The sequence below is a fragment of the Cynocephalus volans genome, chromosome 4, assembly GCF_027409185.1.
Source record: "Cynocephalus volans isolate mCynVol1 chromosome 4, mCynVol1.pri, whole genome shotgun sequence".
NCBI classification, from domain to species: Eukaryota; Metazoa; Chordata; class Mammalia; order Dermoptera; family Cynocephalidae; genus Cynocephalus; species Cynocephalus volans.
In genome coordinates, this window is record NC_084463.1 from 11,242,870 (window position 1) to 11,261,741 (window position 18,872).

At 35.8% G+C, this 18,872-nt stretch overlaps 1 protein-coding gene across 1 annotated transcript; it reads right to left on the reverse strand.

Annotated features, from left to right (window-relative positions):
- Window positions 1-321: 321 nt before the first annotated feature.
- LOC134377063 (NXPE family member 4-like) lies at window positions 322-16,902 on the reverse strand. The gene is made up of 5 exons (XM_063095679.1): window positions 16,807-16,902; window positions 5,354-6,087; window positions 4,822-4,883; window positions 3,241-3,447; window positions 322-857 (listed from the first exon to the last, which is right to left on the reverse strand). The coding sequence occupies exons 1-5, from the start codon at window positions 16,900-16,902 to the stop codon at window positions 322-324; spliced, it is 1,635 nt and encodes a 544-aa protein (XP_062951749.1).
- Window positions 16,903-18,872: the final 1,970 nt, after the last annotated feature.

An 18,872-nucleotide genomic window follows, 5' to 3' on the forward strand; every position in this document is an offset into this window, starting at 1 on the left:
ACAAGACATCTCTTCTCATGTGGAAATCATCTCAAGCTTGTCTTTAATGGTATAAATAAGGAAATGGGGCTGCTTTCTCCAAATATTTATTTTACAATTACTTTGTTGCTCTGAATTTCCATGTATCAGAAAGAACTTCTACCCATGGGTGTCTTGACTTCCCTGGATGAAGAGTGGCACGTGTCTCTGATCAAGAAGAGTATGTCCTTCTCATGAGTATTTTTACTTTTATTATTAAGTGGAAGCCCAGATTAGAACTATCTGATTTGGCTAATTGGTGGTTTATGGATCAGCCATGGTAATTTCAGAGATATGCGTTATCTAGCAAACATAGTTTAACAATACGTTAATCTGATTTCTGACCACATTCTGAGGTGGATGGACATTATTTGTGCCATATGCGATTGTCATATCCCAGGCATCGATGATGCCCACATTGAGATCTTGGAAAATGTCCTTTATGACAAGATACTGAATGTAACCATGAAAGTCACTAAATCTCTCCACATCACTGTGCATTTCCCTGATGTTTTCTGCCTTGATGACAACCATAGTGTCTGGGCTTCTCAAAAGAAGACGTTGAACAGCTTTGTGGATATTGAGGGCCCTTCTGATAAAAACATCAATGGGAAAGGGTCTGAAATGCTGGCCCAGAGAAATAGCAATGATAGTATTTTTTTCTCCTCCAGTTCTGTCAATGGCCCGGGCAATGTATTCAATGTCCTTGACAGAATAAGTCAATGATCCAATCAAGGGGTAACCATGTTTTTGCCACTGGATGTTGATATTCCTGTCCAAGTCCACAGCAAGTTGGTTCTGAAATTTTCCATATCCATGTAGATCCACTGACTTCAGTGCTGATGCCAAGTAGGCAATCCCAAAATGAAAGGAGAATAAAGTTACAAAGATTAAGTAGCCATAAAGAAGAGGGAAAAGATTTGGTGTTTATAATTAAATAAACTAATCATGTCTTATTTATTATAGGTTTAAAGAAGGAGATAGTTTTGAAGATTATTTGAACAATCGTAAGTGGTATACCAATGTAAGAGAATATGCCCCCTTGTAGAACCATGTAAGCAGTGAGGTAACTTCCCTGGAGGGTGATATGGTCAGTTTTGTAGGTATTATTTTTCATTTGTTTTGTTAACTGTAGGCTAAGCTCATTTGAGGATAGAGAAAGGTACTAATTGATGTTCTTTACATTAAAAAACAAAACAAAACACAAGTAAACATATTTCCCCAAATGCTCTATAAATTTTCTTAAGACTGAGATCATATTCTATGCTTCTCCATTTCACATATGCGTGGGATGGTACTGAGTTCATTATCTATAGTAATAACAATATTACTACTTATTTGTGAAGTCCTTTACAGTTTACAAAACACTTATTTGGACTGATATATTCATTTACCTCCAAGATCCTCATGTATATTTAATTGCCATGTGATAGAAAAGAAAATCCAGAGAGGAAATGACCTGTCCAAGATTACAGTTAGTAAGTGGCAGAATCAGCACTTAAACTTGAAGTTCCTCCCAATTCTTGTGAAAATAGTCTCCCTGATCTTGTCACTTCTGAAAATGAGCACAATATAAATAGAATAAAATGGAGTCCTTCCATTTTTCATCATACTGATTAGACCATTATCAGAATATCAGTGCCAGCTGCTTTGTAGCTAAAACTTTTGAAGGAAATGTGGAGAAAAGAATTATTAATGCTTTGTAACATGTACCATCTTAGAAGTAAAGGGCACATTTGAAGTTTTAACCCATTGAGGTTGGAAAATAGAGATTCTGGAAGGTTGGTTGAAGGAAAATGGCACAAGTATTTTCTTCACTCAGCTTACTTCAATTTTCTTTTCCAAAGCACACTCTAGCCATAGAATTTAACTTTTAACACAAAGTACAACAGATGTTTCCTTCCACGACTTAAAAGATGAATTGAATAGAATAACTAACTCAATAATTCAGTACTTTATATGACCTAAGGGACTCACCATCATCGAATGAGTTGCTAAAGGTTATCACCAGATCCTTAATTTGGTGATGAAAAAACTGAGGTCCCCAGGAGTTCAGTCATTTACCAAAGGTCACAATTTAAAATTCTCTCTTCTGTTGGGAATTTTACTTATAACTCAGAGCCAAGGCCCTACTGGTTTTCCCCTTTTGGTTAGTAATAAGCCTGAAAAGAGCTTATTACTACCCATCCGATAAAATGACATCACAAGAGTGGGCTCGTATCAGGAAGACCAGGATGAAGCCCTAGCGACTGCACTGTCCTCAGTGGTAAAAGCCAGAGCCCAGGGACACAGAAGGGTAGGTAGTGATTTTTTTCAGGTAAGATTGCCAAGGACCACTGGTGGGTTCTGAATTATTACTAGTGTACTCTTGGTGTAGTAAATAGAGTGAATGTACTAGAATTCTAGCAACTGAATTCAAGCCTCAACTCTAACTAATGATCATACTTTCAATAGCTATTGTTTTGGGGGCACTTCCTACATGCCAGTCTGCCTTGCAATGAGATAATGGATATAAAGAATTTAACACACCAACAGCAGGTACTATTATTATTCCTACTTGACTGATGACAAAAATGAGGCAGAGAAAATAAATAACATGCCCAGGGTCATTGTTTCCCAATGGCACAGTCTAGATCTGTTAGACTCCAAAACCCATGCTTTTAACCATTGTGCCTACCTGATGTAGTCATTAATGTCCTCTCAGGTAATGATAATAGAGATAATAGTTTACACCAAAGAGAACTTTATTGGATATACTACCTCATTTTACCAGGTGGATACCCTTTTCATCTCCACTTAACAGATAAGGAAAGTAAGGGACATGACCTTGGACAAGGCCACTCAGATAGGATGTGTTTTAAACCCAGGTTGTTTGGATCTAAAATCCACACCCTTAACCATCATGCCAACTATAGAAGGTGGATAATTTAATATTTTAAGTTATCTTTAGTTCCATCAATACTTCTCTGAGCACACTGGGTAAATACCGAACTATGAATTCTGCAGGGATAGGGAAGTGATAGACCTTTTTCTACATTGGCTCCCTTCCAGTCAGATAAATGTATTCTTTTAAAGAAAAGATAACAATGCCTTGTGAAAAATTTTGGTGTATTGTGATTAAAAACTATAGAAAAAAAGATGCTTCTTATATTCTTTTCTCCCCTTGAAATGAAAAAGAAGTTTCTGGAAAGGATATGCACAATAGCTTAGACTGAAGCATACTGTTAATACTGCTTTTAAAGTATTCCATCCATTGGCGGATTGTAGAATCTCCCAGTAGATACATGAATTTTCCTCTCAGGCATTCGTTTTTTTTGACTGTAGCCAAACTACAGGAAACAGGATTCCAAGTGTCTTTCCAGACATATCCGCTGGGGATTGTGGATGTCATGCCAAACTTGCATTTTTCTTTCATTGGAACTGTTTCATCTGCCAAAGAATCAGCGAGATAGGATCCTCTAAAACATCAAATTATCCATCGGTATTTATGAAAAGCCTTCTGTCTTTTCTAAGTATCCTGTCAATAGGGGTGACGGTGGTGGGTAGTGGTGCAGAAGCATATGGAAACATCCTTGTGATAGAGTAGCTATTTTTCAGTAAAATATTTCTCTAATGTGAATTTTCTAAATGTTACCCATTAATGTTCATTATAAAAACACATGTTTTCTCCCAGAAAAAAATGGCCTTCTGGATAAAATTAAGTATTTGGTAGCCTTCCTATGAAACCAAAGTCATCAATTATTGCATAGTAATGAAAGGTCAATTATCCTATCATTTTAGCCTGCTTTACCTAGCTGAGTTTGTCACACTCTGTTACAGTATCTTAAATGCCACCATCAATCTATAAATCATTTGAGTTAAATACAGGGTAATATAAAAAAATATTAACAACTACTTTGTCTTGGGAACTGGCCAATTTGAATGGATATGACCATAGGCTGGAAAGAGTCCTGGAGATCCAAGATGGATCTCCAGATATTAACCCCTTAGTTACTGTTTTATAAAGAGTCTGGGAATGTGAGAGGCTGAAATGGCTAGGATAGTGAGGAGACCATGGAGAAATTGGGCCCGTGATTATTCATCAACCAAAGGAAATAGTTTAATATTATAACAACTAGTATGCGTGTGCCCATTTATCTGGAATTAAAAAATACCATTTCTACATCTAGGTATATATTTACACTTCAGTGTCAACAAGTTTATTATTGATTAGCAAGAATTTTAATACTGAACTTACAGAGACATAAAAATTCTTGCCTTAAATCATTTTAGATGGGGATTTCCTAGGCTGTTTGGAGTCAAAGAAATTGAAGAGAAATGAACAGATATAAGTGTGGATGTTCTATTTTGTATGTTAAAATTGTTTGGAAGGTGGCAAAGACCTAGAAGGGGAAACTGTAAGGAGCTGACTCCTAGATGGAAGGTGATTCTTGGGCTAGTAGTGTGTGGAAAGTGGTGATGGTGAAGGTGTGGAGAGGGGTGGTGTGGGGAGCAAAAGATCTAGGTGTAGCATTGGGAGAGAGTTTTAATGTTTGAAGGTTATTGTGTAACATGGGTAGGTAATCTGTATGAATAGATTGCCTGGTGAGTAGATTGATGATGAGAATTATAATTACTAAAACAGGTTTATATCCTAGTGATCCCAATAATTTACTCACTGAAGTATCTGGTCTCTTGGCTTACCTTAGACAAGCCAGGTGAGCAGTGTTGATAGGTCTGAAGCAGTGAACAAGTCCATCAGAAAGAGGAAAGCTTTAGATGGGTCTCATGCTAAGGACACCCACCAAACAAAGGAACACTTACTGTTGCATTTGGAGACATTAATCACATTGAAGTTCTCCAAAATCTCTACACCCACATTTGACCTTAAAGAGACAAATATAGAAAATTAATCTGCAGATGGCTTCAAATCAGGAAACACACAAGAAGTCAGATCATCCAGTGCTTCAGTTATTTCTTAGTGACTGCCCCCACAGTTTCAGGCCATTAGTAAATTTCTGTTTCTTTGCCTGATGTGATAGAGTTACCCAGAAGGCGTGCAAGGTGATTTCTTGAGATGCAGAAATAATTTACTAGAACACACACACACACATACACACAAATATGTTTTTCACTATCTTTTAGATTTTATTCTGTCTATATCTTTTATTTCACTGGGAAGGAGATTTCAAATATCCTCAAAGTTTGAGGACTACTAGAGAGTGGGCACTGTCCCCAAATGAGTGCACAGATCCTTTCACAAATAGCTCAGAGTCCCAAAGTTAATATACTCATATGACTTTCATTGGCCAAATCACTGTATTTTCCCAAGCAGTCTCCAGAAATAATTATTTACCTTTTGAAGAGGCTTATTTCTAGTTTACTTAGATAAGAAACATTCTTGTTCTTGGAATGCATGTGGGTGAGTGCAGCACAGGGCATGTGTTGAGGCCTCACACAGTAGAAGGCTTCTTGGTCTTGAGCGTCCAGATACTGGCACAGTTCAGCACTTGAGTTTAAAAGCAGGGCACAGTCAGTATCGACATGGGAGATGCCATTGGCAAACTGGCCTGTGAAGATTACCCTGTCATAGCCTTGGTTCCTTGCCCTCCAGAGAGCTGACACCCCTTCACTGGGGTGGATGAGCAGGAGAGACAGGGAGACCCGGCCCTCCCAGAACAGGGTGAAGCTGACAAGGTAGGTCCCGTTGTTGAAGTCGGTCACCTTTCCTGCAGCACCTGCCTGCAGGGCTGGAGAGGACATCCTGGCCCTCAGGAAATCCCCACCATATTCCTTCCTGTGTCCTAAGTGGTCCCTCGCCTCCAGCAGGATGTCCAGCTGATCCCCTCTGCAGTATGTGTCTCTGGGGTTAAGTATGGTGGCTCTGCTGTGGGAGGCACTGGTGGTGGTGTTCACGTGGGTGAAAGGTCTGGGCGGGATCAGTTGGTCTAATTTCTCCATGATTTCCTTTATTCTCAGCTCAGTCTCTGCTGCTGAAGCTACGGGGCACAACGGTGCTTCAGAGCATGAGGACTTCATAATGAAATTCCAGTGATGGAGGGAGATGGGCAACTTGAGTGTAGTCCATAACTGAAACAGGAAGGAACAGAATAGAGAACACAGAAAATGTCCCTATTTGATGTCATGATTTTCGGTGGGTTAGTTAACTAACTCCTGTGTTTTATAGAATAATTAGAGGTACAAAAATTAAATGATACTGAGATTTTATGATCATGTTTGTTTTACAGGCAAAATGCTTTTCTTTAGAAAATCTGGTAATGGCACTTCACTTCTCATGGGCTAATCTATTGTAGAAGAGCCATTTAATCCCCCAAAGCCCTAGGATCTTCCTGAAAATAGTGGTGATAAAATCTACCTTATAGGGTGATTACAAAGACCAAATGAAAAAATGTTTTGTCAGCACCACGCTCACCCAATGAGCTAACCGGCCATCCCTATATGGGATCCGAACCCATGGCCTTGGTGTTATCAGCACCGCACTCTACCGAGTGAGCCACGGGCTGGCCCAGAAAAAATGTTTTGTTTTATTAAAACTGCATAGTAGAGAACAAATGCTTATTGTTCCATTTTTTTTTTTAATCTTAAAACTAAAAATCAGTCTAAAATGTTTACTCTCAGGAAAACAATCTGCAGGAGTTCATCATCACCAGATCTATTGTCTTGGGTTGAATGTCCCACCAAAACTTAATCCCCACTGTAACTGTTGAGGGTGAGAAATCCTACTATGGTAGTTGAAAGGTGGGGCCTTAAGATGTGATTAGATTATAGGACCATGCTGTAGTGAATGAATTAATAATGGTGGTTAGGGGAGTGGTTTCGAGGTCTTTAAAAGGAGAGTGAATGAGGAGATTAGTTTCTCTCTGCTCCTCCATTTTCTCAATGTGATACTCTGCCATTACTGTCGCCACCAACAAGGCTCTCACTAGATGTGTTCCCTGAACTTTGGACTTCCCAACCTCAGAAACTGCAAGCAATACATTTTTTTTTTCTTTATAAATCACCCAGTTTCGAGTATTTTGTTAAAAGTAACAGAAACAGACTAATGCACCTATCCTAAGAAATGCTAAAGGGAGTTCTTCAAGCTGAAAGAAAAAGATGGTACATAGTAACATGAAAACATATGAAAGTATAATTGCACTGGTAAAAGTAGGTACACTGTTAAATTTAGAGTATTCTAGTACTGTAATGGTGGTGTACAGATAATGTATATATTTACTAAGAAGGTTAAAACACAAAACTATTGAAAGTAGCAATAGTCACAATAATTTGTTAAGGAATACACAATATAGCAAGATGAAAATTGTAACATAAAAAATTTAAAATGTGGGAGAGAGTGGAGTAAAAACATAAAGCTTTTTAGTGTAATCTAGGTTGTTGTCAGCTTAAAACAGCCCGTTATGAGAATTTTTTTCTGTTTCTGTAGTCCACATGGGAACTACAAAGAAAAATCTTAAAGGAGATACACAAAAGGTAAAGAGTAAACACTAGAGAAGATCACTTAATCACAAAGGAAGACAGTAAGAGAGGAATAAAGAATCTACAAAACAACCAGAAAACAACTAACAAAATGACAGTAGTAAGTCCTTGCCCATCAACAATTACCTTAAATGTAAATAAGTTAAATTCTCCAATCAGAAGACAAAGAGTGGCTGAATGGATAAAAAACAAGATCCAACTATATACTGCCTATAAGAGACTCATTTCACCTGTAAGGACACAGGTGAAAAGTACTTATATGAATACATATATTAAATATTATACACATGCACACATACAATCACATCAGGTATGTAACTGAGTATTGAAGTTTGTGAGGTAGGACTATAAATTAACTACACCGATTTTTTTCCCAAGCCACCTATAAATATAAGCCCAATTTCATTATGCACCTTGGTTTGTAAGACAGAGAGAAATAGAACTAAACTCATGTTTGTAAATAGAGGGAAAAATTCTAGAATAAAAGTGATTGACAAATTGAATATGGTTTTGATTTTTACCTCTGCCAAAACCCATCTAGTCAAGTTTTGGCTTTATATGCTGTACATCATAAATTTTACGACCATAGAGGGGTTGCAGTTTGTTCTTTCTGTTTCCATTTTTAAAGACTAAAAACTTTTAAAGACATTTTTAAAGACTGAATGTGAAGGGATGGAAAAAGATATTCCATGTAAATGGAAACCAAAAAAAAAAAAAAAAAAAAAAAGACCAGGAGTAGCTATACTTATATCAGATAAAAGAGATTTTAAGTCAAAAACTGCAAAATGAGACAAAGAAGGTTATTATATAATAATAAAGGGGCCAATTCAGCAAGACAATATAACAATTGCAAATATATAATAGTCTCAGATATATATAGAACATTCCATCCAACAGCAGAATACACATTCTTCTCCAGTGTACTCAGAACATCCTCCAGGATAGATAATATACTAGGCTACAAAACAAGTATTAGCAAATTTAAGATAATTGAAATTATATCAAGTGCCTCTTCCAAAAAAAAAGGCATAAAAGTAGAAATCAATAACAGGTGGAATTTCTGAAAATTCATGAATATATGAATATTAAAGAACATGTTACTAAACAATAAATGAGTCAAAGAAGAAATTAAAAGAGAAATTTAAAAATATCTTGAAACAAATAAAAATGAAAACGCAACATACCAAAATGTATGGGGAATAGCAAAAGCAATTCTAAAAGGGTTGTTTATAGCAATAAACACCTACATGAAGAAAAAAGAAAGATCTCAAATAAACAACCTAGTGTTGCACCTCAAGAAACTAAAAAAACCAAGAATAAACAAAGCCCACGGTTAGCAGAAGGAAGGAAATAATTAAGATCGGAAGAGAAATAAATGAAATAGAGACAAAAAAAAATAAGAAAAGATCAACAAAACTAAGTGTTGTTTTTTGAAAATATAAACAAAATTGACAAATATTTAGCTAGACTAAGAAAAAAAAAGAGAGAGGACTCAGATAAAATCAGAAAAGAAACAGAAGACATGACAACTGATACCACAAAAAAACAAAGATACTACTACGAACAATTACATACCAACAAATTGGATAACCTAGAAGAAATGGATAAATTTCTAGACATATATAACCTACCAAGACTAATTATGAAGAAACAGAAAATCTGAACATACTAATAGCAAGTAAGGAGGTAGAATCAGTAATAAAAAGTCTCCCATCAAAGAAAATCCCAGGACCTAATGGATTCATTGGTGAATTCTACCAAACATTTAAAGAAGAACTAAAGCCAGTTTTTCTCAAATATTTCAAAACTTCTGGAAATTTCCAAAATTTTATGAAGCCAGCAAGGATCCTAGAAGAAAAGAAAATTGCAGGCAAATATTCCTGATGAACATAGATGCAAATATCCTCAACAAAATACTAGCAATCAGAGTTCAACAGCACATTAAAAGGATCATTCACAGTGTAATTCACAAAACCGAAATGCATACTACTGTACCCACTGTGATGGACTGTATAAAAGTCTCAGACTTTAGGCATTTTTCTAGTCCCAGACATTTTTGAGTGCCTCATCTATGTTGGATTATCAGGGAAATAAAAAACATCATATATTCTTGTTGATCTTGCCTATTTTGGCTGGCCATATTATTGCAGAACACATTTCCTGTGTCAGTCACTCGCTGTATCTGCATGGCGTGCATGCACACTGACACACAGACACACAGACACACACACACACACAAACACAGAAAAAAGGGATCATTCACTATGATCAAGTAGGATTTATCCCAGGGATGTAAAAATGGTTCAACATACACAAATCAAAAAATATGATACACCACCTGAACAGAATGAAGGACAAAAATCATATGATCATCTCAACAGATGCAGAAAATGTGGAATATACTAGCTTTTATAAAGCAAATGTATTTCACAGGGCCTATTTTCCAAAGCCCTGTAGTCACAGGTTTAGCCTAACCTTTTGGAATTACATATAGAAATGTTAACCTTGCAAAAGATGGGAATCTTTGCTCAGGCTAAAGTCTTTGTAACACAGAAAAGTTGCTGGCTCAAGGCCAGACAAGTTACTTGATCGATATGTAAAATACTGGGGAAATTGCTGTAGGGGAAAACAGTGTTTGCTAAGATCAAGCTTTTATTAGTGGATGACTCAACCTTTTGCAAATTGCATTATGGGATGTCACTTTGCTTGTTTCACTGATGTTACCAGCCTCTATTTTTAAATTATACTTAGCCATAACCCCACCTATGTTCTTTTTCTGTAACTTCCTGGTCTGGAGAATAAATGCAGGGAGAGAACCCCAGTTTGTGGTTAATTTCCAACAGAAGGAATGCCTTTCTTTTGAGAGTTCCAGGATATTAACCTCTTCAGGGTCTCTCACTGCTCAGAAGAAATGGGCTTTGAGTAATCCTTTGAGTAATTCTCCATCACCGAGGGGAAGAGAAGTGACAAATCCATGTAAGGCAAAGCAACAGGAAAAAGCACATCATACTTTACAATGAAAATTTGAAAGTTTTTCTCTAAGATAAGGAATAAGATGAGGATGCCCCACTCCCACCACTTCTGATCAACATAGTAATAAAAGTCTTAGCCAGAGAAATCAGACAAGAGATAAAATCAAAAGGCATACAAATTAGAAATTAAGAAGGTAAATTATCTCTGTTTGTTGATGACATGATACTATATACAGAGGAGACTCCACCAAAAAACTGTGAGAAGTAATAAACAAAATTCAAAAATATAAAACCAACATAACAAAAAATCGGAAGCATTTCTATACACTAACAACAAATTACCCAAAAATGAAAACAAGAAAATAATCTCATTTACAATAGCTACCAAAAATAATTTAGGAATAAATTTAACCAAGGAGGTGAAAGACTTGTACAGTGAAAACTGTAAAACACTGATGAAAGAGATTGGAAAAGACACAAATAAATAGAAAGATATCCAGTGTCCATAAATTGGAAGAATTAATATTATTAAAATGTCCTTTCTATCCAAAACATTCTACAAATTCAATGTAATCCCTATGAAAATTCCAATAACATTTTTCACAGAAATAGAAAAAACAATTCTAAAATTCACATGGAAACACAAACACTTTGAATAGCCAAAGCAATCTTGAGTGAAAAAAACAAAGCTGGAGGCATCACATTACCTAACTTCAAAATATACTATAAATTTATAGTAATCAAATATTGTGGCACTGGGTTGAAAACAGACACATAGACCAACGAAAAAGAATAGAGATCCCAGAAATAAATCTATGTATTCACAGTCAACTGATCATCAACAAAGGTGCCAAGAACACACAATGGAGAGAGGACAGTCTCTTTAATAAACAGTGTTAGGCAACTGTATATCCATATGAAGAATAATGTTATTGGACCCTTATTTCACCCCTTATACAAAAAATCAAGTCAAAATGGATTAAAGTCTTAAATGTAAGACCTGAAACTATAAAACTACTAGAAGAAAACATAGGGGAAAAACTCCATGACCTTGGTCTGGACAATGATTTTCAGATATCAATAATAAAAGCACAGGCAACAACAGCAAAAATAGACAAATGGACTGCATCACACTGAAAAACTTCTGCACAGCCAAGGAAACAATCAATGGAGTGAAGAGACAACCTACATAATGGGAGAAAATATTTGCAAACCATGAATCTGATAAGTGCTTAATATCTAAAATACATAAGGAACTCAAATGACTCAATAGCAAGAAAACAAATATCCTGAGTAGAAAATGGGCAAAGGATATAGACAGACATTTCTCAAGAGAAGACATACAAATGGTTAACAGGTATACAAAAAACTGAACATTGCTAAGTGTGAGGAAAATAGAGTAGTTTGGTCAGGCCCTGTCCCCTCACATCCAGTTGGGGGTAGTACAGCACATTCTTTGTAAACAAGTTGTGTGGGGGTGGAGTTAGTGCACATGTGTGCCCATGAATTTTTAGCTTGTTGCTATTCTTGTTTTTTTCAGTGCGTGTGAAGCAGCCGCTCTGAACTGCTGGTCAGCAGAGCTCGCACCTAGAAATAAAGCCTGTTATTTCCTCATCTGTGGCTCCAAGGACCTTTTTCCTGTTACCTAGCTCGTAGACCTGCGTGTGAAGGATTTGTGACCCAGTCTGGAGAACAGGCTTGGGGGTGAGCCCCAGGCCCCAGCCCTAGCTCAACACTAAGTATCAGAGAAATGCCAATTAAAACCACAATGAGACATTGCCTTACACCTGTTAAAATGGCTTTACGTAAAAGGTGAAATATAAGTATAGGCAGATGTAGAGAAAAGGGAACCCTTGCACACCGTTGGTGGGAAAGTAAATTAGTACAGCCATTATGGAAAACAGTACGGAGGCTCTTCAATAAATTAAAAACAGACCTTCCGTATGATTCAGCAATCCCACATCTGGGCATGAATCCAAAGGAAATGAAATCAGTATATCAAAGAGATATCTGCACTCCCATGTTTATTACAGTATTACAGTACTATTCACAGTACCCAAGATATGGAATCAACCTAAGTATCCATCAGTGGATGAATGGATAAAGAAAATGTGGGATATATACACAATGGAATTCAGCCTTAAAAAAGAAAAAAAGTCCTGTCATTTTTGATAACATCTGTGAACCTGTAGAACATTATGTTAAGTGAAATAAGCCAATCACAGAAAGACAAACACTGCGTGATCTCACTTATATGGAGAATTTAAAGAAGTTGGACCCATAGAAGCAGAGGAGAATAGTGATTGCCAGGGGCCATGGGAGTGATGGGGAGATGTTGGTCAAAGAATACAAAATTTCAGTTAAATAGGAATAATAAGTTCAAGAGATCTATTGTGTAATCTGCTGACAGTAGTTAATATAAATGTACTGTCTTCAAAATTGCTAACAGAGTAGATCTGAAGCTGTTCTCATCACACCCAAAAAAGGGATAAGTATGTGAGGTAATTCATATGTTAGTTAACTTGATTAAGTTATTACACAATGCATATCTCAAAACATCATGTTGTACACAATAAACATATACAATTTTCACTTGTCAATTACAAATAAATGAAAAACAGAAAAAAAATGCATGAAATGCAGAAAAGATGCATGAGACTTCTGTGTAAAATACAGTTTTTAAAAAAATTTCATCTTTTGCACTTTGCACGAACATTCTGTGACTTTTTCTTTCAATACATGTATACACTGTTTAATGATCAAACCAGGGTAATTAGCAAATCCATCACCTCAGATATTTATCATTTCTTTGTAGTGAGAACATTCAAAATCCACTTTTCTAGCTATTTTGAAATATGCAATAAATTATTGTTAAGTATAGCTTTTAGTCACCCTGCTGTGCAACCGAAGACCAGAATTATGACTCCTATTTCACTATAACTTCTTACCCACTGACTGACCCCTTCCCATTCCCTTTTCCTTCTACCCTCCCCGCCTCTGGTAACCACTAGTCTACTCTCCACTTTCATTCTAGGATATTTGTATTTTTCAGATTGATTTTGCTAACACAGGAGATACAAAAACATAGGGTTATAAAAATATTTATGTGCTAATCAGAACACTGGTTTATTTTTTAAAATTAGAGAATGCTAAAACTATACAGGAAATAAAATCAGCCATAATCATGTCAACCATTGATAACTACTGTCAACATTTTGGTGAATTTCTCTCATTCCTAGTGTACTGCTTTACATGGTAGTGAACAAACATCACTACCATGTACAATTATCATTGAATTTTGAATTTTAAATATTGTCATTGAAAACTCTCCATCTTATGTCAAAGTCTCACATAATATTCCAGCCTATGGATATGGTTTAATGTTTTCCTATTCCCATCTTTTTGGACACATTTCAACATTTTCCTGTTTTAGATAATTCTGTAAAGAATATCTTTTGGGGTAAATTTTTCTTTGCAATTCAGTAAATGTACTGAGAATCTCAGACATAGAATTATTGGTAAAATGTGGTGAACATTGTTAAAGGTTTTGATATATGCTGTGAAATTGTTTTTCAAAAAATATGGTACTAATTTACACCCAGATCAGAACTGCATGAGAATTCTAGTCTTACTGCATGCTCACAACAACGAGTAGCTCATTTTTAGAGATATTTGCCTGGGATCAAAAGCTGGTTCTGCCACTGACTAGCTATAAGACCTTGGTCAAGTTCCTAAGCCTCTCCATGAATCAGTTTCACTGTCTAACACCTTATGTGGTTATTGTGAGGATTGATGGGCTAACATATAGAAAGCATTTAGAGTAGTACCTGGCACATACTGTCTCTTATTTGATAAATAAAAATGTTTTTATTAAAAAATCTTAACACTTCAAAGAATAAAACAGTAATAAAATGAATCACTACTATTCATTATTAATCAGAATTTCCAGTAAAGGCAGATTAGCTTGTATTGGACCAACTCTCCTGCAGATAGCAATGACAAACTCTGGACAAATATATATGTATATATATGTGTATACACACACACCCATATATTTATGTTTGTATATGTAAACAATTTATATATACATAAATATGTGTGTGTGTGTGTATAACAATTCTCTAAAAGCACTGGAGAGTAAACACAAATAAACAGAAACTGGAGGGGAGTTGATACTTGGAAGAAGGAACAGCACTGGACTTGCATTGTAAGAAGTGCTAACTGAAGTTCTTTAAGCTGAAGGGAACTTACACCAGATGGGAACACAGATCTTCAGGAAGAAATGAAAAGCACCAGAAATGGTAAATATACAGACAAATATAAAAGACTATGTGTTTGTCTCTTACTTCCTTTAAAATGCATATGAATATTTAAAGTAAATGAAAGTAAAAACTATACATTTGTAATAATATAACAACTACAGCACAGAGAATGGGGCTGGCTGTAAATGGAACTAAATGGTTGAAAGGTTATTATAATTACATGAAATGGCCTATTATTAATTCTAAAAGTTAAGAATGTGTATTGTAATCCCTAGAGAATCCACTTGAAAAAACAAGAAAACAAAAAACAGGCTGTGCTATAAAAACAGTAGAGAAACTAAAAGGAAACACTAAAATGAAATTTAGTTAACTCAAAATAAGGCAGGAAAAGAAAAACCGTGGAACAAAAAACAGGGGCAAAACAGAAAACAAATAGCAAAGTGGTGGATCTAAATCCACTCGTATTAATAATTTCATTAAATGTAAGTGGACTAATCACTCCATTAACAGGCAGAAATAAAAAAGCAAGTTCCAACTATTTTCTGTCTACAAGGAATGCAGTTTAAGTATAAAAGTACCTATAGTTTGAAAGTAAGTAGATGGAAAATGATATATCATCTAATTCAAGATGGAAGATTAAGCACATATTGTAGCCTCAATTTCTCCCATAAAATCCTGTGAAAGACAGAAACAAAACAAAACAAAACAAAACCTTCAAAAATCCTAGCCATTCCTGGAAATAGGAAGAGATGCCTTAATTGAATCAGAACTTTCGAGGAATCTCTTGAAGAAAGACGAGATTAGATTGAGGAAGAAAATCATAACTCCAAATGCAGGTACATGAGGGTTCTGCAAAACATGAAGGCTTTAGAATAAATGTACCTTCAATCCTCTGAGAGATGCTAGGTGACATTAATAAATCAGCTAGAGATCTTAGAAAGTAAAATTTTGCTGTTCAATATGCAAAAGTCAATTGTATTCCCCTACATCAACAACAAGCAATTAGAAAATGTAATTTAAAAAAAAGATGCCGTTTACAAAATATTGCAGCTATACAAAATTATAAAGTAGCTAGATATAAATCTAAAAAAGATATGTAAGACCTGTATGCAAAAGTATACTGGAAGATCATGAAGAAGACCTAAATTAATAGATATTACATGTTGCTATACACAAAAATATTATTATAAACATGTTAGTTTTTCCAATTTGATCTACATGGTTAATGTAATGCAGATGTAAACTTAAGTAGGATTTTTTCTTCAAATTTGATAAGCTGACTATAAAATGTACAAGTATAAGGAAGAATAAGGGGCTAGGACCAGTTAAAAATTTTCTGAAGTAGAATAAGCAACAGTAACTTAACCTGCAAGCTTCAAGTTTTAAGGACTAATTATGAAGCTATATTAATTACAGCAATGTGGTATTGGCACAAGGAAGACAAACTGATCAACAGAATAGAACAGAGAGCCCAGAAAGGACCTTCACTTATTGGAAATTTTGATATACAATGGAAGAGGCATGGCAAATCAGCCTGGAAAGAAAGGACTACAAAATAAAAGGAGCTGAAAAAGTGATTATCCATTTGGAAATAAGAGGAAAAACCAGCAAAAAACCGAATCAAAATAAAACAGAGTCATTAAAATATCAAAAGCAACTTGTAAAGGATTTAGCCGAATATTTGGATAAATAGTCTGACACTGGCGTAGGGAAGGGTTTCTTAATACTCAAAATCATTAATTATATTAAAAAAGGCAAATACATTTTCCTATATAAAAATGAAAATATTCTGTTCTTTAGAAGTTCCCTTAAAGAAGGTGAAAAGAAGCTAAACATGGCTAGTAGAGAGCAATGCATGTACATCATAAAGGAAGACTACGTGTGTGCAGACAGACATACCCAGTATTATCCTCTCACATACTGGTTCATGATGATCAGGTTTATTGGTTCTTAAATGGTGGTCAAGCTGTGGAAACTCCTCTACTACAACGTATAGGTCTTGCATTTGAACTCTCCTAGAAAAGGTGAGGTATGAAGTAACAATACTCTGTGAAACACAGAAAGAAAGCAATTCTTACTTTTGTGGAGTTTTGGAAAACTGTGAAAGTGATCCAGGAGGCTAATATAAACAGCAGCACCAACAGTGGCTTACGATTTGTCACACTCATTTTCATGATTAGGATCCTAGAAGAGAAAATACAAAAACACACAAACACACAACGAAACAAAACAGAAAAGAAAACAAATGGAAACACATGAAATTTTTATACCTCCTGATTATTTTTATCCTCAGATAAGTTACTCCCAGAACTAAACCTGGGCCCTCCCAGTGGCTCTTGGGGTCTTCCAGCTGCTATCTTTTGCCTTCAAGCTTGTCCATTTCTACAGAAGAAAAGTTTCATGGAGCCTGCCATGGACTCTAAGAAGTTGAGCAGCTAAGGGCCTGAAGGATACAGAGTGGCTCATGCTTAGTTGGTCTCAAAGCTATGTGTCGCCTAACAGCTTCTCTATTCTCTTCCCTTAACTACAAAGAGAGGACACAAAATAGTTAAGCAAATATTGACACAGAACCATATTACTACAGTGTCCTTTTAATGTAAAGTGTTTTTCCGGCTCCCTTAATCCCAGTCTGATAAGAAGTTCCCCTTTCTTGTTTTACCAGCCATTCTAGAACTCCTCAAAAAGAATTATTGAAAATAATAAAAATCCTTGAAAAGAATTATTTTAAAACTCATATTTATTACTTTCTTTTACAAAATTTTGGGCTTTATCAATGTTTTTCTATGATTTGTCTTAATAGTTTTCTTTCTTTTAGAATTTCATGTTGGCTTTTTAAATCAGATTGCTTGAATTCTGCCTTTCTAAAATTTTTCATCCCTCAAAATTTACTCTCCCTTAAAAGCACCTCTTACCCCAGATTCCCCATTCATACACAGACATTAGAGATTTCTGCACCCAAGAATAAATGTCACCCTTTTCCCTCACCTGCCCAGTTTTGCAAATATTTCCATACCTTTAGTTTAAAGGTTGTTCAGGTCCATATGTAGGAACCCTGGAGATCTGAATGTTGACTCTGCTGCAGGGGTACCTCTCCTCTCTACTCAAACAAACTGCAGGTATAAATTGTAGTCTGGATACTTTTAGCTTGAGTTCAAAACCTTTTGCTTGTTGCAGCTAAGATAGAAGTGTCAGGTGTGCTGGCTCCACCTTAAGGAGAGTCCTGGCTCATAAACTACAGTTTTCAGCTCAAGCAGAAGTAGGAAGGAGAAATGAAATGCTCTGCGTAGCAGATGATTTCAATGTCCTGAGGATGTTGGAAGTTTATCATAATCTGGAATATCCTTCTGAAACTGGTTTTGAATCTTGGTTTTTGTTTGTTTGTTTGTTTGTTGCAGTAAGGCTGGAAGGACTGATGGACATGTTTACATATGTTTAACCTCCTGTGCGGGGCAGCACAAATGATCCATGGAGGCAACCCCAGGACAGCCAGAGACTGCTTCCCGTGGGCACTGGTGCATCTGTCCTGGGCACCTGTTCTTTCTGGTACCATTTCTATCAGATCAAGAATGTAAACCCAGGTGGATTCAAACCCATAAATGCCTGACAACGAAAACAGTGAATGAAGCCAGAAGTTTGAATGATTGAGAGTAGTCATACATGGAGAACTGATCTTCCTAGTTTCCATCTGAGCTTTGTCAACAAGACCCAGTTGCCAAGATTCAAGTGCATATTATCTTGTACATAATAGTTACTCAGTAAAAAGTACTGAATTAAATCAGAACCTCAAATATGAGTACAATGCAGGCAAGACAAAAATACTGATTACATCTCAGACCAACAGAGTGACAGCTTACAGTTATGGGTTTGATCTGGGATATGTATTCTTGATCTGATAGAAGTGGTGCTAGACATATATTTGTTTTCTTTTCTCTTATTCCCTTATCATGTAACATAAGATGTATTGACTTTGTGTAATAGTTTATAGGTACTGCTTTTTTTTTTTTTTTGTGGTTCTTAGGGCTTTATTTATTTATTTTTATTTTTTATATTTTATTTTTTTAATTTTATTTTGTCGATATACATTGTAGCTGATTATTGCTCCCCATCACCAAAACCTCCCTCCCTTCTCCCTCCCCCCCTCCCC

Coding starts and splice junctions, on each gene's coding strand:
- LOC134377063 (XM_063095679.1), bottom strand. CDS start 16,902: ATGAAAATGAGTGTGACAAATCGTAAGCCACTGTTGGTGCTGCTGTTT. Junction 4,884..5,353: donor GAAATAAGCCTCTTCAAAAG/GTAAATAATTAT, acceptor TGTCTCTTTAAG/GTCAAATGTGGGTGTAGAGA. Junction 3,448..4,821: donor TAATGTCTCCAAATGCAACA/GTAAGTGTTCCT, acceptor ATTCTTTGGCAG/ATGAAACAGTTCCAATGAAA.